Raw genomic sequence first — 24,145 nt, forward strand, 5'->3', positions numbered from 1 at the left:
CGTCATGAATTTTATTTCATTGTGAAAACTCCAACAAAGTCAGCAATTTTGTAATTGAAATAAGAGTATACAATACATGAAGATGTCCAACGTCAAAGAAGTTTGCAAAGCAGGAAGAGAAGAGAGCATCCTTAAAGTGGCGAAGACAAATATGATTACATCCCAGGAATGCATGAAGCTGAAGAGGGATCTGGAGTCCGCGGATAGCGGGGATGCTTTTGAAGTTAGTCCCATGATCCTCTGCCTGATGCTTACCTTTCTGCTTTTTGTGATCGGTTTCTGGATTTGGCTGGTCTCAAGAAGCTGCCTTTTCACCCAACCCGCGGAGGCTGAGAAAAAAGGCGCGACAACACAACGACTTTCAGGGGGCTCAACACCGAGGTCCAAGTCCCCAAAAATTCGTTTTTTGGACGGACCTACTCACAACAAAGCTTCTTCTGCTAGCAGACTCCAAAAAGGCAGCTCGGACATCAGACCAATGGGCATTTGTAGGGATATTTCTTATGGAGGTGGCAATCAAGGCATTTTAAAGGCCAACTACTGTACTTTAATACAGTTGCCAGAAACATCGCCAATCCCAGTACATACAGCCGCAGAAACTGAGTCGGGGGCTGTTACGGAAACAATATCATCAATGCAAAGAGCCAACGAATCTTCTCCAACTTACGGTGGCCCAAGAATCTTGGGCTCTAGAGATGACACGGGATTGGATGTGCCCTCCAGTCAAGCGGTAGCTGGGTCACCATTAAACTACGACAGTATGCCGCCGAATTTTGGGAGGGAAAGCTCTTCGCCCAAGAGAAAGTACACTATAAAGTGGGCCAATTTAATGAGGCGCGGTCGAAAGAATCTCTCAGAAACTTAAGGTATTGAGGTCTTGTATTGATACACTTCAAACTGATCATTTTTACTAGCTTCAATTAAAACAAAATACTAATATTAAATATATTATATTTGTAAATGTTGCAATTTTGTTGTATTTATTTAAAAATCTTCAACATTCATGAGTCCGACAAACTTCAGCAAGCCAAGAAAAAAGTTTTTCTCGAAAAGATTTATCTCTTGAATAATAAAAATGAATCCAGCTTGCAGACTGAATCTGGAGGGCAGGGAGTGTCAGGCCTGGATGAACGAGGTGTGTGCCCACTGCGCCCACCTGCTGCCCAGTGCGGAGGAGGCGGAACTCTGGGACAAATGGTGGTCGGACGAGCTTCCCGCTCCCTTCAAAAGCCGGGTTAATCTAATGTCCGCCTACGACTGCCACAAGCTGCGCAAGGAGGTGGCCCGGCAGGTAAAGGCCCACGAAGATCGTGAGTGGTACGAGGACGTGGGAAATCCACTTTCCTGGACCGTAGCCCATCTAATCCTCATGATCATGGTGATGGCTTGCGCTGTGATAGCCATGGTATTTGCTGTGAAAATGTTGTACGATGGAGTGCGTAGATGGTCAAGGGGAGTCAAATGTCCGCCGAAGGAGGTGGTGCGCGAGAAGAAGACCCCGCCACCTACTCCTACTCCTCCTCCGGCTGATGTGGAGACACCCACGCAAAAAGAACCCTGCAAGCTCGCCAAGCAGCCCAAATCCTTCATCTCCTTCGGCCGGAGCAGCGACCCACGCACCCGTTTCGGTCCTTACAAGAACCAGAAGCTACTCAAGACCGCCTCCGTGCCTGAATGCCAGCTGGAGGAGTTCAAGCCCACCAAAAGCAGTTCCAGGACCAAGTCAAAACCAAATCCAACACCCCGAACGGATGAGCAGAGCGACCAGCACGTCGAACGGCAATCGGCGAAAAACAAATCGGCCACAAAATAACCGTCCTGGGAGCCCGAGACCCGGCCAAAAAAATCGAAAACAAATTCGAAGGCTGTCGGAGCTGTGCTCAATCGCGGATAAGATTTATGAAATGTGTTCCGCCCCGATTTGTTCTCTTTTTCCTGGTTCGCTTCTGGGCGATTTCGGTTTCCTTTTTTACGCAGCCGTGCAGCGGCGAAACACAAAAACAAATAAATATTCAGACGGTGGCACAGTGGGCTCAGACTAAAAATGCCAGAAAATAAATAATTTGTAAATAACAATTTTTTAAAAATAATATACAAAGTATAACAGTTAAGAGATGTGTGTACTTTTATATATTTTATTTTCTTTAAAATGGTCATACAATGTAAATAACCAACAAAGAGTTTAGGAAAATCAAAAGAATTTCCCAAGCTAAATAAAAAATATTTAAATATAATTGTTTCTGTAAAAACTAAAGAGGACATGGCATGATCTATGACTTGCTTTCTGTTTATCCAATGTTAGAATTACAGAAAACAAACTCAATCCCACTATGGGAAAGCCATTTTGGTGGCGGGTTCGGGTTCAGGATCGGGAAGCGGACCCAAAAACATGCATGCCCGTACATTTGGCCCGAACGACCTCAGAGAAGTGGCTGGCCAAGTGTTGTTCCTGGCAGCGTATCAACATTTTGCCTATAAATACGGCGGATGTCGTTAATCTCAAATACAAGCAATTTTTAAAATGCATGGGGTATTGTTTATCGCATGGACGGGTGGATGTTTCGGAGGTCGTAGTTCGGGGTACTCCGTGCGAAGAGAATGAGTGAGTGTCAGAGTGCATGAGATGGGCAATAAAGAAACAATTGCATTTAATTTCAATTGAATGCACACTCAAATGGAAATTGTGGCAAACAATTTAGACAAAATGCATTTGTATTTGCGGTATGTCTAAATGATTGCTCAAATTATGGCTGCCAGTTGAGATTTATATGCCATTTTCCGCCGCTGCGTCGGCGTTTGTTTTTTACTTAATGAATTTATTTGCGGATGGGGCTTGGGAATCGAAATCGTATCGTATATATTCCGGGCTGGTGTGTCGCAGCAGGCGTGGCACTTAAATCACGGCCGCAACTGTAGCGAAATTGAAAACTTTTACAATACTGTATGTTTGTTCGGGGATTGTTTGTTTGTTTGCTTGTTTGTTATGTTGGTCGGTACTTTTAATTCATTCGCTGCAGCTGCCGACCTAGAGGGAAAAATAAAGAGGCGATTGGAGGATGGAGCAGGGAGCGGGAAGCGGGGAGACGGCGACCCTTGGCAGACTTTGATTTATTTGCTGGTCCCGTCGAGCCATCCAAATGGAATTAAAAGTTTAACAGCTTTGCAATGCGCTTTAGTGCTTTAAAAAACGCATTGATTGCTATTGACAAATTGATTTTCTTTCCGGCCCGACTGCCAGTTTCAGTTCGATTGGATTCAATTCAATGCGATTCGCTACGATTCGGGTGCATTAACAAAGGGCCCTGCGACATTATGACAGACTGTCGTCGTAAATCAGCAGCCGCAGACCACAAACGAGTTGAGGCCTCTGTTTCTGGTCGTGTCAACCCTTCTGATTCCACTTTAAGCGTTTCAAGAGCCGGACATTTAATTTAACCAAACAATTTAATAGCTACTTGAAGTATACACTCGCACACATATTTGCCATAATTAAACTTCCAAGCACATTGCCAATCGAGTGCAATATGTGCAACTTCTTGACTCAAATTAGAATTCGATTTGCTGGCCCGCTTGTCTGGGAAATTTATTTATCGAATCAATCACCAGGCCATTTGATTGAGGTCCGTTCACAAATTATTTACCCACATTGATTTGTCCCTTTGGGTTTGCTTTGAGGCATTGCCACTTTGTTTGCCCCCTGCTTTGAACCGAAATTGATGAAGCAATGTTTTTGATCCTGTGCTGCATACTTTGCTGCGTCTCCCATTGTGGCCTCCGACCAGAGCTCTGCAGAGTCCCGACTCCAGTCAGTGTGCCAGTTGCTACTCCAGTTCTCCACTTGCTCCGCCATGTGGCATTCGACAGCAGGAAGGCACACATCCATTTCACAGACCGTCGGCAACTGGCGGTTCGTGGGGGTTTTGGGTTTTGGCTTTTCTGGTGGCTCGAATGGCTGGGCAGGCATATTAGAATTTGATAAATGTGCAGCACGAAACCAGGACGAAGTGCACTGGGCTGCACGTTCCACTGGGAGAAAATCCTGTGGCCCAACCCCTGATGAGTGAGCATTGTTTAACTGTGGTTGGGCCAACAACTTGATTGGAGTCTGGCAGAATGCAAAATAAAGGTTATTAAATCAAATGCAATAACACAATTCATTAGGAAACTAAATGGACTTTGGAATTTTGGAAGCAATAAATGTTTTAGGAACTAGTTTGAGTATACAAACTGGGTGTATAAAATGAAAATTAAATGCCGGTATAGCATTTTATCAAGGTAAAATGTATTGATTTTGTATTCACCTAGCTGATGTAAGAGCTAGTGTGTATATATATAAAACATAATTCGATATTTTCATAAAAAAATGTTTTATTAATAAATGAAAGCAATACTTTTTGTTACATTCATACATATGGAAAAAACAAATAAAAAAAAGAAGGATTTCCTCAGAAAAAATCTTACTATATATACCTAAACTACTAATCTACTACTAAAATACTATACTACTTATATGCCTACTATACTACTTAAATTACTACCATATTAGTAAAATACTACTTTCTACTAAAATTACTACAATAGTGTATAAATTACCAATATATCTCCCATGCTTTTGGTTGCCAGCTAGGCCTTTTAGGACTTTTAGCAGTGTAATGCAGCCTGATTTCAGGGTTCGGCTTCATTCTTTACACGATTTAACTCGTTGATTTTGCGGCTTACACTCATTAAGCCAGCCTGGCCCCGTCGCCATTGTTTGTACATGAGTTGAAAGGAGCAGAGGATGGAATGGAAAAGTTGCTAACCAGGGTCCAAGCCCTCTTACTTCGCCCATTTAAGCAAGCTGCACCAGGGCTCTTTGTTTGATTGAGACTCGTAGTTGGTCTCCGCCACGGAGTGGCACACTCGCATGTGGTTGCTCATACGCCCCATAAGCCCGCGCCATCTGAGACCCCGCATATCGCCGAAGATGTGGCCTGCATGTCGACGCTGATTTTTCTTCTCGCTCTTGGTCTTGATTTATTTCCATGCCCTTGCACCGCCTGCAATCCACAGCAGGGCCATTGTTACTTTTCAAGAACTCAAACAAAGTATTAAATCGCACAAATGCGATATGGAAAATATTAATAATACGCCTGGCCAATGGCCAACGATTCTTTGGCCACAGTCTCGGAATTTACGATGGCCCGTCGCCGATTTATTCCGCCCACGGTTGCGCCCCCACGATTTGACCTCATTACACATTCAGGGGTCAGCCGTGGCGGTTTAAAGAGTACACACATTTTTGTACTAATTTTCTCCAGAGTTTATTGCTGGCTGACGTAAATACTGCATAATGCAAAAGGTCGTGGAAGTCATCGCCAACGCTGTGGTAATATCAATTCAGATCGCATAATATGGCAATCGACAAGCGAACAATCGGTAAATATGAATTTCAGATTTGATTGAATTTGAATTAGGGAGAGGATATGCGCTCGTTTTGGGGCAAAAGCACACCGTTTTACAGAGCCTATTATCAGATACTCGTATTTGAATTGCATAAATGGGTGGGCCACAATCAATGAAATTCAGTGTGAATAGTCCTCAAAGAACTAATCAGCTTAAAGTTTATCAAATTGTAATTGTAAAAAAAGGACGATTTTAATTTAATATTCAAATTTGTATATACTGCCTTAAGCAAGCTTTTCAACTGTTGATAATTTTTTTTTACATATTAGATTTAAATTTCGCATGAAAGGATTTACAGCTTACACCATGTTTTCTTTAGTTTGCCATGTTTAGAAGCCAATTAAGAAGTGGTTAAATAAAATAGACTGGTCAAGCAACAAATAGCTTTGCACAATCGTATAATTTAATATTTACTATTTAATTTATTTTCAGCTTTTAAGATTGCACTCGAATACATCAGCTAACTGACAACTGACAAAGCAAAGGTGGCTTTATGCACTGTTAATTATTTGAATCGTTGATTGAATGAGCTCACTTAAAATAATTGTTAATTAAATGGATTTTATGCAAAGTCATGCGGCTTTTGTAAACTTTCGCTTGTCATTATAAATCCACGATGAGCGAGCGGGCCAGAGAGAATAATTAAACAATTTAATGATGGTTAATAACAAGTCTATGTGACAGCCTTAACCTCAATTGTGGAGCTCCGAGGGAGACGACCCTTTTGATTATGTGCAAATCAGTTTTCACAGCAAATTAGGCAGCCACACATTATAACTTTGACAGACAGGTCCAACCCCCAGGGCGTCCTCGACCGCAGAACCACCCCCTCGCCGTGGCAAGCAAAGCCCCCTTTCACCGAATCACCGTTTTTCGCAGACAGTGGAAAGTAGAAAGTTCGCCCGGAGGCTCTTAAAAGTACACATGTAGCATATGTATGAGGAGCATCAAAAGTTTTAAAGCAGCTGCCGTCGAAGGAAAACGGGGTAATCCTCGAGCCACCTACTCACCCTTACAAAAGTCACACAGAGGCCATCGGGGTAAAAAATAAAACAAAAAAAACTTTCGCGGCCACAGGAGCATGAAAGAGCCAAGAAAATTCAAACAAAAGTGCAACCAACTTTGGGGCCAAACCGTTGCCACTCCCTTTTATTTTCGCACCGCCCGTAGAAAAAGTTTCGTTTTTTGTCATTACTTTTTCCATTCAAAAGACATTTAAGCACTTGCCGTGTAATTTATCTGATGGCAGACAAGTATGCAATCAATAATAAAAGGATATAAAATATCAAAAAACAACGTAGTGACTCAACCAAAAATTAAAGACATAGATTAATGGTACTTTTAAGGGAGTTTAACGAGCACGACACAATTTGTGTGCTAGTTTTCAGTGGCCTTCAATAGAACTTTTTAAAAGTACCTCCGCAGTCTAACATCAAAATGGCAGGCATCGAAAGTGCAATATTTTTATTAAAATTCAATGGCTATAACTTTTTTAATTCCAACTAAATGACTGATTGCATTTCAACAGTTTATTTTGTGGGAAAAAGCATTAAGAACAATAACAGAAAATGCATCCGTTTGATTTTCAGTAATAAAATATTTATGGAATTGTATACTTTGATTTGAAAATCATTATTTATACAAAAATATTAAGTTTTTATTTTATATAAATTTAAAAACCTTAATTTTTTGTGTTAATTTCAATTTTTTTCTGTTAATTTTCAACTTTCCCATTTTATTAAATTTCAAAATCTACAACATGGTTTCCGTACAAGTCTAGGTCTTGTTCTGAGTATTTCTCCGGTCACATTTCTTGGATTGCCTTGTGATGTAACCAGCATCCTTCGACTGGGAATGGTTTGTTTCTGCTTTAGCCATTTGCGACCGAGGATTCGGGCGTATTTCGTTTCATTTCCATTCTCAAAGTGGGATTCAGAAGGGGATTTTCTGGTCGGCAAACTGTTGCATGCTGTTCCCACTGAGAAATGCGCATGACTGTTCCCATATCCGCTCAATGTTAACCGCTTCGCCCTGCAAAACTGTACCCAGTTTTTGGAAATGCCAATTTGAATGTTCGAGCTAAATGTTTAAAGGAAAAAATAAAATTAATTTTTTGGGTTTAAAAAAAATTAAAAGTAAATTAATCCAAGGTAAATTTATCCAAGTCATAGCTCCTAATAACAGTTCTCGAGGATCCAAATTGCAAGTCCCATTAAATGATTTGTAAATTTTGAGGAGAGAGATAAACTTATTAAGACGAAAATTATAGTATAGCTCATTATTAAACATTTAATCCTTTGTTATTACACCGTAGAGTGGTTTTCAATTAGCACATCACCGTAATGTGATATGTGTGGTAGGATGTGCCACGCCCGTTCGGCTCATTTTCTACAATCCAGCGTCCCTGATTAAAGTTGTAATTTAGGTGTTTGGAAGCAAATTAAATCATTTGCCGAGTAAGTAGGTCAAGTATTCTGAAATTTCCTCCAATATATAATTGTACCTGCCACTTAACTAATTAAATGAAGACAATTTTCTTTGTGCAGGCACCTCGAGTCGACTAACCTGTCGTCCACATGGGCAACCAAACACACTCGCCGCCACCTCCACTTGCACTTGGGAGAGCTATGATATGACCATGAAAGCTGTGCCACCCATGACAATGAGATGAGATGGGCGGGCCCCCAGGTTATATTCATAAGGCGGGCGGACGACGGCGGTATCGTTCTGTTGAAGGCGTCTAATCTCATTCATTTTGAATAAGACGACCGGCTTCAGCGTATTTAGCCTGAGTACTTGTGTCAACACAATTCAAGACGGTTTCAAATTAAAAGGCCGTGTAATATGCCCTTCTCTGAGACTGTTTTTGTTTTGGTTTTCTTTTATTTTTTTTGCTGGGTTCTACTTGGTTTGTGCCTAGGCAACTGTCAATAGTCTCGAAGGCTGCCATCGGGACAAATTGCCTCGAGCTGACGTCAGCAACTTTTGGTGAAAGTGAAAGTAATTAAAAAAGTTTAGCTAAACGGATTTTCGAAAATATTCAATTGCCGAGCCAACCAAATGCAACTCTGCTGACTTATGATATTGGGAACGACAAGAGGTGAGTATTTTTCTTAAATGAGCGTTTCATTTAAATAAACTAAAATGCTTAAAATGATTTAAATTTGCGTCTTTCCTCTTTAATTACTTTATTTTATAAATTTTGTAACGAATTGCAAGAGAATATTTCTACGTGTAAATTTATGAAGCCAGGTTTTTGCAATTCAGACTTTGGTCAATCATAGTTTAGTCTAATCAAACCGTACAGATCAAAGAATAATTGTCATGGACAACTTGCTAGATTTTTTAAAAATCTCTGTCACTTCAAGAAACATTTATTTTTTGAACTAATTTCGCATGGGGGTCGTCATTTTTTGAAATACAGCTCAAAAATATCCTTTTTTTAAGCGGTTTTTCAGTCGTAGTTTTGTCAAATCAAGTCGTACACCCAAAAGACCGACTGTTTTGAGCAGCTTGCTAAATTTGCTAACGATCTCCGTCCCTTTGGGAAAAATTTATTTTTTGAAAAATTTTTACATATTTTGTAAGGGTGGGGGTCGTCATTTTTTGGAATTTAAATTTTGCTCAAAAATACTCTTTTTAGCGGTTTTTCAGTCGTAGTTTTGTCAAATCAAGTCGTACACCCAAAAGACCGACTGTTTTGAGCAGCTTTCTAAATTTGCTAACGATCTCCGTCACTTTGGGAAAAATTTATTTTTTGAAAAATTTTTACATATTTTGTAAGGGTGTTGGTCGTCATTTTTTGGAATGCAGATTTTGCTCAAAAATATTCTTTTATTAGCGGTTTTTCAGTCGTAGTTTTGTCAAACCTAGTCGTTCAGCCAAAAGACGGACTATTTTGGGCTGCTTACTAAATTTGCTAACGATCCACGTCACTTTGGAAAACATTTTTTTTTTTTTTAAATGACGTCATTTTTTAGAATTTAGATTTTGCTTAAAAATACTCCTTTTTAGAGTTGTTTTTCAGAACATCGCAACGCCAAAAGACCATGAAACAGCATATTTTATACATATAATTAGTACCTCCCGCTTGCTCTTTAAGAAAAGTTAAATTCAGCTTGGATGTATGGGATTGGGGCATATTGACTTTATGCAGACTGGAAATTGGCTACGTGACTCGACAATATGAAGAAATGACGACGGCGAGCGCCACGTTGTTGATGATGATGGTCCTGATGGGAAAGAAGCGAAGAGCCGCATGAAATGCAAATTTGGTAACATTAAGAGTGAGAGTGGAGAGAAAGTGGAGGGGAAAAATCCGTCCGGAGGCACGGAGATGGCACAAGGACGACGGAGTAAGAGAAACAAGTTGTTGGCTTAATTTCGTCACAGGCAGCTTGTTTTCATTAACTGGCCATCGAGGAGCTTTCGACTTGGTTCCGCTGCTCGTTAGGCGTATGAGCAATCGATTAAGAATAATGGCCCATGGATATACAGTTGCAGCAGAGAGCAATCAACATTAAGTGTTTAGTCACTCTTCAAGTAGACCTTTAAAGTGAGGGGTGAGCTATGGAATGTTGGAGGCCAAAATATTTGGGGATGATTTCCACCGACAGTCGGGAAAAGCAGAATGTTTGACAGCGAAATGTTTTCCTGCCTTCCAAGACGATAATCCTTTGATGAAATTATAACTAGACAATAAGGTATGTGCTTATTATTGGTAATAAACCATTATTTACTATTTCCAACAAGAAAAAATTTACAAACTAAGCAATATTATCTAGTTATACATTTCCTGACATATATAGATTATAATCAGAACAAAAACTCTACCGAACTTTATATTTAAAACTATTACACACATCGTCATCGTAAATTCTAAATATTTAGAAATTAAGTAGTATATGAAATACCCAATGACTAAGACTGGTGATTATTCTTGGAAGCGAACCAGATTGATTTTTAATTTCTTCCCATTTAACGAGCAAATGGTGAATTAAGATACATACAGAACTGCAGTACCGAGATACACTCCCTTATCCTTCGCCGTTATGCTTGCCACACACATTTATATGCACAACAGGAAGTTGATTATTAAGTGCGTTCGCGAGTTGCTTCTCTTAATGCCTTTTGCTGCAGTTTCGCACTCCTGCGGCATCCTTGTTGGTCCTTGTTGTTGCCCGTGTCCGCCCCTCTTCCGCACGTGTGTGTGCGCCTGTCGGCAAATTTCTTTATTGCGCTTTTATTTATCTGTCGGTGCCAGTTTCAACTTCGTTTACCGCTTCAATTTATCGGCGGGCTGTGAGGATGATTCACTGTCCATAATGGGAGTGCGTTTTCACCTCTCTTAGCCCCGACCTTAAAAGCCAGAAAATCTTACTGCAGGCAATACTGAACTAACGAATAAAGTTTATAAACTAAAGTTCCTCTTAAAAACGTTGCACAGAGTAATGTACTACAAATCATCTTAATAAATACGTTTTTTATTTAAAAAGGTAAGCTGTTCTAAACGCAATCGAAAACTCTTTTAAAATAAATCATTTTGGTTATTTTATTGATAATAATTTTAAAACCATTTGGATCAGTATTCAAATATCATTAAATAGGTCTTACACAATAAACATTTGTTGAATTGTAGGCATGGTAATCCGAAGTTACGATTTAAAAACAATAGATCGCTTATTTTTATCCCTTGCTAAATTACATTTTCTTTAAAATTCTATAGATATTATTATTTTTAGCCAATAAATACAAAAACCATAATTTAACAAGGGCATTCATATTTTGTATATTTAAGTTAAATAGCTAAAAAGCTGCGCCGGAAATCGATGTCGCATGAGTTGCGATACCGGCCAATCTTCCGGTTGCTCATTTGCCGGAAACGGCGCATGGCCTCGTGGATCTCCGGCACACTGATGGGCTTGACCACCTCCATGCCGCGGCCCTGGGTGACCTCGGGACAGACGTGCATCATGGCCGGACTGCCACCGGCGGAGGTCACTCGGCTGTAGGGCTCGGTCGCGCGGTTTCCAGAGTTCAGACGCGTCAGAATCGAATAGTCCACAATGGCGGCAATAGCCTCATGCGCCAGGTAGGCCAGGATATTCATTGTGGGCGTGGGGATGCGCAGGTCGGCGGGCAGATCCAGAAAGCGACGAAACTTGTTCTTGATCTTCTCGCCGTGGCGGCAGTAAAAGGAGGTCTTGCGCGCCTCGTTAAACTCCAGGTACTGCTGGCCCGTAAGGATCTGCGAGATGCGATCGGCGCGGAACAGCCGGCGCATGCGATCCTCATCGTGCAGCTCGTGCACGTCGATGGCCAGCTCCTCGTCCTCCTCCTGCTGCTCCAAGTCGTCCATGAAGTCCTGCGGCCTGCCCGTGCGGATGCTGAGAAACCGCTTGAGTATGCGCATATCCTTGAGATGCTTTCGCATGCGGGCTATCTTTACCGGGTGGTTGCGCATCAGAAACTCAAAGTCCGCCTGCGAGGGGCAGGGGTTCTGCTTGCGCCGCATGGCCACCAAGGAGGCCTCGTTGAAGATGCCCCGCAGCTGCTGCTGCAGGATCTGCTCCACCAGCTTGACGCTGGCCGTCCTCGGCTGGTCGCTGTCGCCAAAACTCCGCATGATGTCCGCAATCTCCGTGAGCAGTGAGACGGGCGCATCATCCGGAATCTGTTGGTTGGACACGTTGCTGCCACTGGCTCCGCCGGCTGCATTCTGTCCAGGCATGTTCACCTGCTGCTGAGGCGATGGATTCTGCGGAATGGTACCGCTTTGCAGCAGGATCACCTGACGCTGCTGCACATGAAGTGGCTTGATGTCCTCCTGGGTTTGCAGCTGCGGCGTGCTGGGCGCCGAGGGCGGGGCAGGTCCAATCATTATCGGCGATGAGGCCAGCTCGTTGGCCCCTCCAACGCAAACCGAGCTCTGGCGCATCACCCGCTTGGCATTGTAGTTCATTTTTTATTTTAATTACAAAAAATGTAAACAAAGACTCCTTATTGATAACGACAGCTGATGAATACAGAAATCCCGGCGTGCCAGAGATGGACTATCGATAAAAAAATACGATATTTCTGCCATATTCAGAGGGTGGTATGATCTGAAGATGGAATTGAATATACAATGAAGTACATTAACATTTTTTTTAATTAAGTTAAATTTGCGATGGCCTTATGAAAATATAATCAAACTTCCTTCAATACTGTAAATATTTGAATTTTTGGTTAGATATTTTCATAAATAATCCAGTGAAAGCAGTATTTTAAGCTTTCTAAATTAAAATTTGACTTTGACAACTTTATTATAACAAACCAATAACTACATTTAAAACTAAAAGTTTCAGAAAATAAAAATTTTTTTGTAAACTTTTTTTTAATTACCTTTGGTAGCCACCTTCCCACAATCGTGCTTAATGGAACTATCGGCTCAGCCCGGTTCGTCCCGGAACCAGTCGCTCCGCTCTAGTCTACGCACCACCATTTTTGTTTGCGGATGATTACTGGCAGAGTGAAAGACAACAAATCGGATTAAACAAAAGCCTTAAGATGTTCAACGGGATGGTGAGAACCATCCGCGACAGCGTCGTGGGCACCTACCCGTCCTGCCACGTGCCCTCGCGACTGGAGGAGCGCCGGGCCAAGCAGAGGGCGGTGCGCCAGGAGCGCAGGAGGAAACCCGACAAGCCGGACGACTTCGTCACCTACGAGGACTCGGGCAGTGACGAGGAGACGCCCCAGCAGCAGGAGGAGGTCCTCAACACGTCGTACAACCTGTGCGACTATCTGCGCAGCCGGGAGAGCGGCCTCCGGGATGTGGGTATACCGTCTGCAGATCCACCTCTTGCATTGCTAACATGAACTTTGTCCCACCTTTCTGTGCAGCGGCGCAGCGTCAATGTGGAGTACACCAGCCGCTATGTGCTGACCCACGACATGCTGCGCGAGACGCAGATCAGCCTGGGCTACATCAACAAGGTCTTCTGCTCCAAGTGGCTGAGCAGCCGACAAGTGGTCTTCGGGACCAAGTGCAATAAGCTGTTAGTCTACGACGTGAACATGCGGCGGGTGGACGCCATCCCCACGTTGTCGAATAGCCGGGCAAACCATCCCGAGGTCCAGGGTGGTCTGCACGCCATCGAGCTGTCGCCAAGCCGCTCCTTCCTGGCCACCGGAGCGCGCAACTCCTCCGACATCGCCGTGTACCGCCTGCCCACGCTGGATCCTGTGTGCGTGGGCGAGGGTGGCCACCGTGATCTGATAATGGGTATGTGCTGGCTGGATGACCAGTTTCTGGTCTCCGGCTCGAAGGATTCGCGAATGGCTCTGTGGCGCATCAACGAGGATCACATGGAGTTCCCAGACGGTGGCGAGGAGGCGTGTCCCACCTTTGCCACCATCCATCCGCTCAGCGTCAAGGAAGTTCGCACTGCCCAGAGGGTGAGTTTGGTTCTTGATTCAAGAGGTTACTTTAATATCATGACTTTTTGCAGATCCGTTCGCTTTGCTTCAACAAGGAGTTCAAGGAGATCGCGGCCCTCTCACTTAACGGATACATTCACATCTTCAACGCGGAAACCTTCAAGCAGACGCTCTCCCGCAAGCTGCCAAACTGCCAGGACAATGTGAGCATCGCCTACCACAGCGATGGTCTGTATGCCGTAGGTTGCCGTTCCTATACCATTCTGCTGGACGCGCGGACGCTTCAGACCATTAAGAAGATCACCTCCCGGTATAGTGGTTGCGGGATTAGGGCCACGTCCTTCGAGGGCAACCTTCTGACCGTTGGCACGGGTCTGGGCATGCTGCTGTTCTACGACATCCGCGCAGGAAAATATCTGGAGAGCAGTGTGAATGCCTCGCGCACCGTCGCACTGAAGTGCAGCAAGGGTATTGTGGTAAGTGAAGTTTTCTCGGTAATGCTATCAGATCAAACTGGTGATCACAATATTTTTTTGCTTTGCAGTACCCAGAGGATGAGATGGATGGCTTCCAGCAGGTGAAATACGTGCCCGCCATCTACACCCACTGCTACGACAGCACCAGGATGCGACTCTTCGCAGCGGGCGGACCACTGCCGGCCACTTTGGTGGGCAACTATGCGGGCGTTTGGCAATAGATTAGCAAAGGATGCGATCCGGGCTCACATTACTGATTAGTCTTTAAGTAGTTATTCGACTTGTGATCTTTAATCTTCTGGCGCATTTCGATTCCAATCGTTCACCTGCCTATGTATTCCGCCAAGTCCGAAGTTGTATATTTTAATTTGATTACTCAATTATGGTTTTAATAAACTTTATGTTAGGTTTATGTTAATGATATTTAATATATTGTGTGAACAATATACACCGTTCATAAGTGTAAATGTATGCATAATTACCAATCCTATTTATATATAGTACATACAATACAAATAATGGAATACTAATTTATAGACAATGCAGCTGATTTATAGTCTGATCTATATGGTAATAGAATTTCAAATTAAAGAAACAATTGAAAAACTGTTTTCTCTTCAATACGCGGGAGGGTTTCGGTCTGCAACGCGTATATTGCCGAGAGTGCTGTATAGGGCGCTCAACACAACGGAGTCACGAACATCCATGAACACACATAAGAGTGTACAAAGTACGGTGTGCCAAACAGCAACGAGCAATTTTAAAATACATTAATATAAAAGGAAATTGTACAAGATTTACAGAAAGCTATACAACTGTCTAATGACTGGCGAATATTCACATCCAACAATACCAATAATTATGTATACTTTATGATGCCAGCTAGTTGTTGTTATTGGGGCTGCCTCCTCCACTCCACGCAGTCAGGAATCCCGTCCAGCTGCGACTGCTGCCATCTGGCGACACTGAATGAAAAGTAAAAAAAGGAATATAAGACAGGTAAGCTTTAAAGCGAGCATAGGCTAATTGTTACCTTTCTGTCCTTTGGCCACACAATTGAGCATGTCCATCTCGTTGCGACTCAGACGGAGAATGGTATTCAGCACGGGCACCAAACGCTGGCGCTCATCCACATTGTTTAGTGTAAGGAACTGCAAGTTGATATAAAATGTATTTACAAAAAATTGAAGAATGAAGTAGGCTCCTTTAAAAAAGTGCAACATATCAAACAGTTTCTAAAGGTGATGATGAAACTTATGCCCACCTTTAAGAAGACATTCTTCAAGTACTCGGAGTTGTGCATGTGCTGTTCCCGCTCCTCGGAGCGTTCTTGGCGCCGCAATTCCTCCTTGAGCATGTCGTTCATCTGGGTCAGTTTGGCCAGATCCTGCTCATTCTCGGCCAGCAGGGAGGTCAAGTGCTTGACTCGACTCTCCTGTATGCTCAGGCGTTCCTTGGTGGCCTGGAGTTGGGCAGCCTGGACGGAAAAGTCACCGCGAGCGGCCAGTTCCGCTTCCTCATCCTCCTGCTGAGAGACGCTGCGCCCGAAGTTAGTGATGGTAGTTACAGTGTCGCTGGTTATTTGGTTCATGGAAGCGTTAAGCAGCTCGTCGAGCGGCATAAAATCGTGCGAACGCCGCGAGGCAGTGGAAATCTTTCGCTGAGCGGCCAGTTGCGCCAGGGAGGCATCGCCAGCATGGTTTTCCAAACCGGATTCGTGATCCATGAGCAAGTAATCAATCTTTGCCTGCTCTGGACTGGGCTCTCCACTCACAGCGGACGCGGCGATATGCTGTGACACGTTAATCTGCTTTTGCTCCGCCTCCTCAAGCTGTTGCTGCACCTGCTTTAATTGCAACTGGTGCCCGGCCTCCAAATGGTCAATTTGTTGGCGATGCTGTTGCATCAGGTCGTGTTGAAATTGCAACTGGCGTTGGTTTTCCAGCGACAGCAGGTCGTTTTGCTGGCGCAGTTCGTCCACCAGTGACAGCAGCTCTTTGCTGCGTTTCTGCAAATCAGCGTTGTCCTGACGCAGTGCCTCTATCTGGCTATCCATCTGGGCCAGTCGGGCAGCTCTACCATCGTTACTAGCCCGCAAGTTGCGTTCGCTCTCTCGAAGCCCAACCAACTCTTCCTCCAACTCCTGCTCCCGGTTGGAGCCCTTACTTTGGTTTTTGCGCAACACAGACTGCGCCTTCAGCTTGTACTCGGTGTACTCCACTCGGAGATCTTCCTGGGCTCGTTGCGCATTCCTGAGCGCCGTCTCCAATCGCTTTTCTTCTGCCAAGTGCATCTCTAGCTCTTCTGTTCGAGTGGTCAGTTGCTGGGTGGCCGATCTAAGCCTAGATTCGTACTGCTGAGCGCTCTCCGCCAGCTGCAGACGCAACTGCTCCGCCTCCAGTTTGGCCTTCTCAACCGCCTGTTCCAAATCCTTAGACTGAGTGAGCGCCTGTTGCTTGCTGTGAACAGCGTCTTTGACCTGGACTTGCATGCGATCGATCTGCTCTTTAAGCTCCAATGAATGAGCAGCCTCTCCATTTTTGGCCTGCTCTAAAATGGCAATCTCCTTGCGCAGCTGAATGATGGTGTTTTCCTTGCTGGCTAGTGATTCCCTGACTGTTTCCAGTTCGCTAGTCTTGGCCGCCAGTTTGGCACTGACCTCGGTGAGGGATTTTTCTGCAGCCTCGATTTCCAGGTTAAGGACACTCGAATGCTTTACTTTCTCCTTGGACTTGAGCTTCTGATTCTCAGCTCTCGCAGCATTAAGATCCTGTTGCAGTTGGACCTGTGCCAACTTGACAGCCTCCAGTTCTTGCTTCAACGCCCCGCTCTGTTCCATTTCTTTCAGTTGCTGCGTCTGGTCCTGCAACTTCTTCTTGAGCTTGGCAGCTATGGTTCTCAGTTTATTGTACTTCTCCTCGTAGCCCTCGTCCACTTCACGCAGGCGACTTAATTCCTCGGCTCGTGATATCGTGGATGTGGACAGTACATCACTCTGGGCGTCAGCATTGGCCTGTTCCAGTTCCTCAACACGACTCTGGAGTTGTTTTATCTTCTGTAACTTCTCTTCCACCGCCTGCTGACTGCCCGAGAGTTGGGCCTCTAAATCCAGCTGACGCTTGACCTCTGCATCGTGCTGCTCTTGAAGGCGGGAGATGGCATCTCCGCGTCCCTTCAGCGCCTCGTTCAGTTCACGCATCTCTGTTAGCAGCTCACCATGCTCCTGCTCCTTGAGGTGGAAACGCGAGAGTAAATCCTCGTTGTGTTGGCGCAGTTCTATGCACATGGCCTCTAGATCCTCCAGTTTCCTCTGCTGATTGTTGCGCTCATTTTCGATGACTTTAACGAGGTTTTGCATTTGATTAAGCTTGGTCTGGAAGAGGCACACATTCAAGTTGCTAGAATGATTGTTTAGTTCCTGCTGCTCCCTTCTTACAACCGCCAACTGTTGTAGTTCCTGTCTCTGCTGCTCCTTGACAGTTGCCGCCAACTGTTCGATGGCAGTAAACTTCTTTAGTAGGCGCTTCACATCCACTTTACTTCCCTGCTGCTCCTGCGTTTGCTTCACCAATTTGGCCAAACGGTCCAGTTCCTGAATTCTCTGCAGCAATCGTTTGCGGTCAATTCCATTGTCGTCATTGCGACGTTTATTGTCTAATTTTTCGGTGTTTTGCTTCAGTTTTTCGTTCTCGGCCTGCAGGGCCGTCATCTTTGCGCACAAGAGCTGCGAGGCCTTGATGATCTCCACCTGCCACTTGGACACGGAGGCAGCGTACTCGTGCTGCGTCTCCAGGAGCACGCATTTGCACTCCTTGAGGCCCTTCAGCTTGCGGTGGACCTCAATAAAGCGATCCTTTAGGGAGTTGAACTTTTTGCGCTGCTCCGAGTTGAGTTCCTTGATGCTCTGGTACTTTTGCTGCATTAGAGTTGACTCCTCGGCCACTGCCACCAGCTGTTGGCGAAGGCTGGCGTTTTCCGCCTCCGCTTCCTTGATTTTAGCAATGTCAACCTCTAGAAGTTCCAGATTTTTGCGTTGCTCGTTGCCCAACGCATTGACCTGCTGCATGGCCTTCTCCATGCGATCCACATCGGCCAGGAGCACATCGTTCTCGTCACTCAACCTCCCCAGCTGGCGTTTCAGACTCTCATTTTCGATCTCAAACTGCGCCAGTCGATCGGCATCCTCCTTGGTCTTTCGCTGCAGGGTGTTCACCTGTTCGGTGAGTATGAGGTTCTTGTCGGTGAAGTCCTGGACCATCTCCTGCATGGCTGGCAGACTGCTCTGTTTTTCCGCAGCCTTTTTGAGGGCCTCCTTGAGACGGTGATTCTCCTCGGTAAGTTCTGCAGGTGAGACATCGAGGTCAAGGAAATGTTTTTTGCTTTCTATACGATTCTCCGGAAACCTTTACTTACCATCCTTCGCCTGCTTTGCTTTCTTGGCGATGTTGAGCAGGCCTTTGTATTTGCTAATGATTTCATCTTTGCTCAGCGACTCGATCGGATTCGTGTTCTTCTGCAAATGCAAATAGCAAGTTGAGACGTCATCATCCATTTTGGTGACACCATCCTACTGACCTGGCTTTCCCTCGGCGATGCGGTGTCCATGTTACTTGCTAACTACGTGTCCTTGCATTTAAATGAGTTGCAATCATTTAAGGCTTGGTTTAAGCTGATCGGCGCTTTTCTTTTAGCCAATAACCAAGATAATTGGGAAATGTTTTTGGACCCTAAATTATGCGAGTGAAGAAAACACTGGAGTGCCAAAGTAACAGCTGATAGGGTTGTCAGGTGCGGCAAACTAGTGATGGGAGCGGTTGAGTTGTAGGGTGACACAAATTAGTTTGAATATTTTAGTTTTGTTACCTTTTAATAAATAAATTTAAAAATAACAAGAAATAGATTTATTAAAAAAATAGCCTTTTGGTCATCACATTTTTTCTGCCTAACTTTACTAAACTCGTTTATTTCTTTTCAAAAGAGGTTGATTTTTAATTAGTTGCTTATAACTACCAACTATCGCACCACCGTTGACTATCGATAGTCCTATCGGCAATTCCCCACCACCAGCACTGCAGTAAGCAAACAACTTTTGGCATCTCTACTGTGTCCTTTATCATTTTTCTTCATCCGCGGCCGTGATGGATTTGAGTGATAATAGCCAACTGGAGGACCAGTACTTTGTCTACAAGCATGATCAGCTGTTTGGCGAGAGCTTCCCGCTCTTCAAGGAGATCCGCCGAATGGGCAAGCTGTGCGATGTCACCCTGAAGGTGGGTTGTCCCAGTCAGACCAGGGCAATCAATCACCCCCAGCTTAGAGATACGGGCGCTATCTAGTGTCTAAAAATATATATAATGTCATCCGAATAATTGCAGGTTGAAGATCAGACCTTCTCAGCGCACCGCGTCGTGCTGGCGGCCACCATTCCGTACTTCTATGCAATGTTCACCAACAACATGGCCGAGAGCCGGATCAAGGAGATCACCATGAAGGAGAGCGCCATCGAGCCGAGTGCCCTGGAGAGCCTGATCAACTACGTCTACAGCGGCCAGGTGCGCATCGACAACCAGAACGTGCAGAGCCTCATGGTGGGCGCCTCGTTCCTGCAGCTGTCCAACGTCCGCGACGCCTGTGCCAGCTTTCTGATCTCACGCTTTCATCCGCACAATGTCCTGGGGATACGCACCTTCGCCGACTCCATGATCTGCCGACAGCTTATCGATGCCGCGGACAAGTACATTGATCAAAACTTTGCCAAAGTCTCGCAGTCCGAGGAGTTTCTCGCCCTGGACTGTGAACAGCTGCTGGAGCTGATGCGCCGGGACGAGCTGAACGTACGCACCGAGGAGGTTATCTTCGAGGCCTGCATGAAATGGGTGAAGTACGCGGAGGATAAGCGCTCCGAGCTGTTTCCCCAGGTACTGGCTGCAGTTCGTCTGCCACTGCTTTCACCACAATTCCTGGCGGATCGTGTGGCACGCGAGGAGCTCATCCGATCCTCGCACCAGTGCCGTGATCTCCTGGACGAGGCCAAGGACTTTCACCTCATGCCCGAGCGCAGGGGACTGCTGCAAAGCTTCCGCACTCGCCAACGCTCCGGGGAGTTCTTCACCGGACAAATATACGCCGTGGGAGGACTGGCCAGCACTGGGGAATCTGTAAGCACGGTGGAGATATACGATCCCCTGACCAAGAAATGGAAAATGGGCGAACAAATGTCCATGATGAGGTGGGTGTAGTAGGTTCTTCTAATCCTATTCTCTATCGTACTAATTACCCTATTTCCCGTCAGATCTCGTGTGGGCGTGGCCGTTCTTAATGGAAAGCTGTACGCCTTTGGTGGCTTCAACGGCACCGAGCGCCTCTCTACCGTTGAGGTCTACGATCCGCGGAAAAACAAGTGGTCCCAGGGGTGTGCCATGCTGTGCAAGCGCAGTGCCGTGGGCGTGGCCGCCCTGGATGACTGTATCTATGTGTGCGGTGGCTACGACGGTGTCACCTCGCTGAATACTGTCGAGGTTTACTACCCCAAAACCAACACTTGGAAAACGGTGAGTCAATGTCTATTTCTTGAAAAGGGAAAGAAACTGATCATTTTTTCACACTTCCAGGTTGCTCAAATGATGAAGTATCGTTCGGCTGGTGGTGTCACCCAACTGAACGGCTATGTCTACGCCCTTGGCGGTCACGATGGACTGTCTATATTCGATTCGGTGGAGCGGTACGACCAGAACGAGGATGTGTGGGTGAAGATGTCGCCCATGCTGAATCGACGCTGTCGGCTGGGCGTGGCCACGCTCAACGGAAAGATATATGTGTGCGGCGGCTACTGCGGGAACTCGTTCCTGCGCTCCGTTGAGTGCTACGAACCGTCGACGGACACCTGGAAGCTGGTGACGCCCATGAACTGCAAGCGATCGCGGGTAGCCTTGGCCGCCAATATGGGCAAACTGTGGGCCATTGGTGGCTATGATGGCGAGTCTAATCTGTCCACCGTGGAGGTGTACGATCCGGAGACCGATAAATGGACCTTTATGCCGCCCATGTGCGCCCACAGCGGCGGCGTCGGAGCCGGGGTCATACGCATCGAGTAGCCCGCTCGGTGTGCCTGCCAAATCCGTTTCTCTAGCCACTCTCGTCTTAGGTAATTTATGTGAATTGAAATGATGTAGCCTAGCCTAGATACAATTTTTGAGTGTAACCAAGCTTTAGCGGCTCCTTGTGGGGCCGCCTCGTGTGCAACTCAGCTCAGCTCCTTCAGCTCTATCGAAATTGTTCATGTATTACTCACGGTTCTTTAGTGTTTGTCATTCCAGTTATGTAATTGTTTAGTTTCTACGCCTAGCCTTAAATACTCACTTACATTTTAATCCTTCAAATAAAAACATGTGTAACGCATGTTCTGTGGAAATTAATTATTGTTTGTCCTTTTTTATGAAGTCATAGTAGTAATTTATACGCAGCTAGGTAACTAAATAAAACGTAGGCGGGAGTTTAAATTTGAAATAGATTGTATTTGTATTTCCCTAAGCGAATCAGGCAACCGAACCAGGACATTTAATTCAATTTCATTGAAAAAACAAAAGGCACAGAAACCTTTAATACTTTTTGCGGGAAACAAATATTTCTGTGGGAAGTATAAAATATATTAATCAAGAAAAAAGGAACAATTAGATCTAAAACACATATTCTCCTACTTTAAAAAAAGGTAGTTAAAAAGTTGCCTATTAGTTTTTTGCCGATTTTATACTCCCTTTGCCGGTTTCAATATCGAAATTCGTTGGACGTATAAATCAATTGTGTTTCGACCATCCATATGGGCGGCGGTTACGTTTTATTTGCACAATAATAAATGGTTGACAAATAACAAAGCAATCTGAACGAACAAAAAATGGGAAAAGTTGCGAGGGCGGCGTAATCAGTTTATTGCCAATAATAAACTGCGCGTTTTTATTTTGTGCAATTAACTAAAATTTTCGGTGGTAGGTAAAATCTTTGTTGAGATGACTAATATTATAATTATTACTATTAAATGATTAGATCCAAATAGAGGTTAATCTTGTATACTATTACTTAAAATGGCTCTTACTTGGTTCTAAGTTTAACGACACTTTTAGTTTAAGAAATGTACGATAAAAAAAATCTCCAATAGATTGATCATGCTTATTTTATGATATAATTTTAATTTCTAACTTATTGGGGAAATAATTATAATTAATTAGGGAGATTACAGTTCGAGGCATATTTTCTTAAAACACCTTAGGAAAGTCCAAATTCGTCGACTGACCCTCGTTGAGACGCAGTTGGGCGCGTCGTATCTGTCTTCCCTTGATGTTTGTACATCTCCCACGCTCGGAATGCAATTTTAAATTCAATTTGCACCACCTGCTCAAAGTGCAGCGGCAGCAGAACAATTTCCGAGCAACAGGTGGCAAAACCGCGTCCAAAAATATTGACTAACGCAAGCAAAACGAAATCAATTTGCTGTCTATCACTGACCCATAAAATGCCATCCGCTGGCAAGGGCCATAATCCAATCAATCGCACACTTAGCGTCCATATTCCGCAGTTATCAGCTGGTTCCAGTTCCAGCGACCTTATCTGGATTCCCCGGCCCGGATCGCCCCGGCTATTTGCACAAGCGAAAGGGCTTTGCGGCGGTCTTATTTGATTCCGATAATCAAATCACAAATTGCTTGTCTATCGATGGGCCATTTTATTTTAATTAAATGCTAATTATGTTTACCAAAATGGCTGGGGCAAATATTTGTTGCGTCAATTGTAGTGGGAGTTTACCACCGAGCGGTGCCGTTTAGTTGGAAATGGTGCTAATTGAACGAGGGTGAGGAATTGGCCAATTTGCCGCCCCGAAATCAGTTGCAATTTAAATGCAAATTTTCCAGCGGGCACTGTACACTGTACACTGTAACTTTTACGACCCAATTGGGCGGAAAGGCGGAAGGAAATCTCGCGACTATGGATGCCCAGATAAGATGGGGGCCAACAGGAAGCGGCGGTGCTTGCACGTTTAATTTTAGACCGAAAAACTGGCGCTGCAGTGGCGGCAAGTGCAAGTTGCAACAAGCTGGCCCCCGGATGTGTGGCATCCACTTGGCCTTTCCGAGTGGCGCGTGGGTGTTGCGGGTGCGGCGGGTGTCTTATCTTGAATGCCGCGACCTCGCCTCAAGTGCATTGTTGATGGTCGGCCCGCGCTTAAATCTGGCAGAAGCGAATTTCCCGGCTCAGCCTGTGACGCATTTGAGATAATACAGCTTTTCCGCTTTAAATTGGATTCAAAATGATTGATCTACGGGTTATGTCGAACCAAAAGACAAAACTGCTTGAGGGTAATAAGGCATATTCTTAGATGAGAAGTGAAGGATTCAATATATAGAGCTTTATAAAACTTTTCCAAATACTTATTTAATTTCCATTCTATGAAAAAATAAAATTGATTGTTATAGTAACAATAAAAAATATGTTCTATTTCTTTCAGGATATTTTGAGTTAAAACCCTGTCACTGGTTTTTTTTTTTGAAAAGTTAATAAAAACATATCGTTATTTAATAAATTTTTTATTTTGTGTAAACATTCAAATGCTGTCAGCTCAAGGAATTTCAAGGAAAGTTTCTTCTAACTTTGTAAAGACCATTTTCTTTTTTATAGTGCGTTAGTTAGTTTTTAGTCATTTTCTCAGTGCGGCAAATTATTATTATTTTAAATAACATTTTGTGCACATTTTTTAAAATTCACTCCCAGTTTATCCTGTGGTTAAGGACAATCCTTTTGTTTGCTTTGCAGGC

At 44.4% G+C, this 24,145-nt stretch overlaps 6 protein-coding genes across 6 annotated transcripts; 4 read left to right on the plus strand and 2 right to left on the minus strand.

The window, feature by feature from the left end:
• Positions 1 to 4: 4 nt before the first annotated feature.
• Positions 5 to 944, plus strand: LOC108031290 (uncharacterized). The gene has a single exon (XM_017104532.3). It carries the CDS (start codon positions 77 to 79, stop codon positions 863 to 865), a length of 789 nt encoding a protein of 262 aa, XP_016960021.3. The 5' UTR covers positions 5 to 76; the 3' UTR covers positions 866 to 944.
• A 131-nt stretch (positions 945 to 1,075) lies between these two features.
• LOC108031299 (uncharacterized) lies at positions 1,076 to 2,067 on the plus strand. Its single transcript, XM_017104542.3, has one exon. The coding sequence runs from the start codon at positions 1,076 to 1,078 to the stop codon at positions 1,811 to 1,813; it is 738 nt and encodes a 245-aa protein (XP_016960031.1). The 3' UTR covers positions 1,814 to 2,067.
• An 8,901-nt stretch (positions 2,068 to 10,968) lies between these two features.
• Positions 10,969 to 12,481, minus strand: LOC108031086 (uncharacterized). The gene has a single exon (XM_017104291.3). It carries the CDS (start codon positions 12,404 to 12,406, stop codon positions 11,243 to 11,245), a length of 1,164 nt encoding a protein of 387 aa, XP_016959780.1. The 5' UTR covers positions 12,407 to 12,481; the 3' UTR covers positions 10,969 to 11,242.
• A 331-nt stretch (positions 12,482 to 12,812) lies between these two features.
• Positions 12,813 to 14,948, plus strand: LOC108031588 (DDB1- and CUL4-associated factor 12 homolog). Its single transcript, XM_017105157.3, has 4 exons — positions 12,813 to 13,260; positions 13,330 to 13,884; positions 13,938 to 14,342; positions 14,411 to 14,948. Exons 1-4 carry the CDS (start codon positions 12,994 to 12,996, stop codon positions 14,561 to 14,563), a joined length of 1,380 nt encoding a protein of 459 aa, XP_016960646.1. The 5' UTR covers positions 12,813 to 12,993; the 3' UTR covers positions 14,564 to 14,948.
• Positions 14,931 to 19,121, minus strand: LOC108031586 (GRIP and coiled-coil domain-containing protein 2). The gene is made up of 5 exons (XM_017105154.3): positions 18,918 to 19,121; positions 18,756 to 18,855; positions 15,607 to 18,683; positions 15,376 to 15,493; positions 14,931 to 15,307 (listed from the first exon to the last, which is right to left on the minus strand). Exons 1-5 carry the CDS (start codon positions 18,945 to 18,947, stop codon positions 15,225 to 15,227), a joined length of 3,408 nt encoding a protein of 1,135 aa, XP_016960643.1. The 5' UTR covers positions 18,948 to 19,121; the 3' UTR covers positions 14,931 to 15,224.
• Positions 19,122 to 19,168: 47 nt separating this feature from the next.
• LOC108031587 (kelch-like protein 18) lies at positions 19,169 to 21,757 on the plus strand. The gene is made up of 4 exons (XM_017105156.3): positions 19,169 to 19,612; positions 19,718 to 20,571; positions 20,635 to 20,893; positions 20,954 to 21,757. Exons 1-4 carry the CDS (start codon positions 19,481 to 19,483, stop codon positions 21,434 to 21,436), a joined length of 1,728 nt encoding a protein of 575 aa, XP_016960645.1. The 5' UTR covers positions 19,169 to 19,480; the 3' UTR covers positions 21,437 to 21,757.
• Positions 21,758 to 24,145: the final 2,388 nt, after the last annotated feature.

This window comes from Drosophila biarmipes, chromosome 3R (assembly GCF_025231255.1).
Source record: "Drosophila biarmipes strain raj3 chromosome 3R, RU_DBia_V1.1, whole genome shotgun sequence".
Lineage (NCBI taxonomy): Eukaryota > Metazoa > Arthropoda > Insecta > Diptera > Drosophilidae > Drosophila > Drosophila biarmipes.

Bases quoted from the DNA above. Each gene is read 5' to 3' on its own strand.
- LOC108031290 (XM_017104532.3), top strand. From the start codon at position 77: ATGAAGATGTCCAACGTCAAAGAAGTTTGCAAAGCAGGAAGAGAAGAG.
- LOC108031299 (XM_017104542.3), top strand. From the start codon at position 1,076: ATGAATCCAGCTTGCAGACTGAATCTGGAGGGCAGGGAGTGTCAGGCC.
- LOC108031086 (XM_017104291.3), bottom strand. From the start codon at position 12,406: ATGAACTACAATGCCAAGCGGGTGATGCGCCAGAGCTCGGTTTGCGTT.
- LOC108031588 (XM_017105157.3), top strand. From the start codon at position 12,994: ATGTTCAACGGGATGGTGAGAACCATCCGCGACAGCGTCGTGGGCACC. The intron at 13,885-13,937 runs GTGAGTTTGGTT...GACTTTTTGCAG, and splicing joins AAGTTCGCACTGCCCAGAGG to ATCCGTTCGCTTTGCTTCAA. The intron at 14,343-14,410 runs GTAAGTGAAGTT...TTTGCTTTGCAG, and splicing joins AGTGCAGCAAGGGTATTGTG to TACCCAGAGGATGAGATGGA.
- LOC108031586 (XM_017105154.3), bottom strand. From the start codon at position 18,947: ATGGACACCGCATCGCCGAGGGAAAGCCAG. The intron at 15,494-15,606 runs GTGGGCATAAGT...ATCAACTTGCAG, and splicing joins TGAAGAATGTCTTCTTAAAG to TTCCTTACACTAAACAATGT. The intron at 15,308-15,375 runs GTAACAATTAGC...CTTTTCATTCAG, and splicing joins TGTGGCCAAAGGACAGAAAG to TGTCGCCAGATGGCAGCAGT.
- LOC108031587 (XM_017105156.3), top strand. From the start codon at position 19,481: ATGGATTTGAGTGATAATAGCCAACTGGAGGACCAGTACTTTGTCTAC. The intron at 19,613-19,717 runs GTGGGTTGTCCC...GAATAATTGCAG, and splicing joins TGTGCGATGTCACCCTGAAG to GTTGAAGATCAGACCTTCTC. The intron at 20,894-20,953 runs GTGAGTCAATGT...TCACACTTCCAG, and splicing joins AAACCAACACTTGGAAAACG to GTTGCTCAAATGATGAAGTA.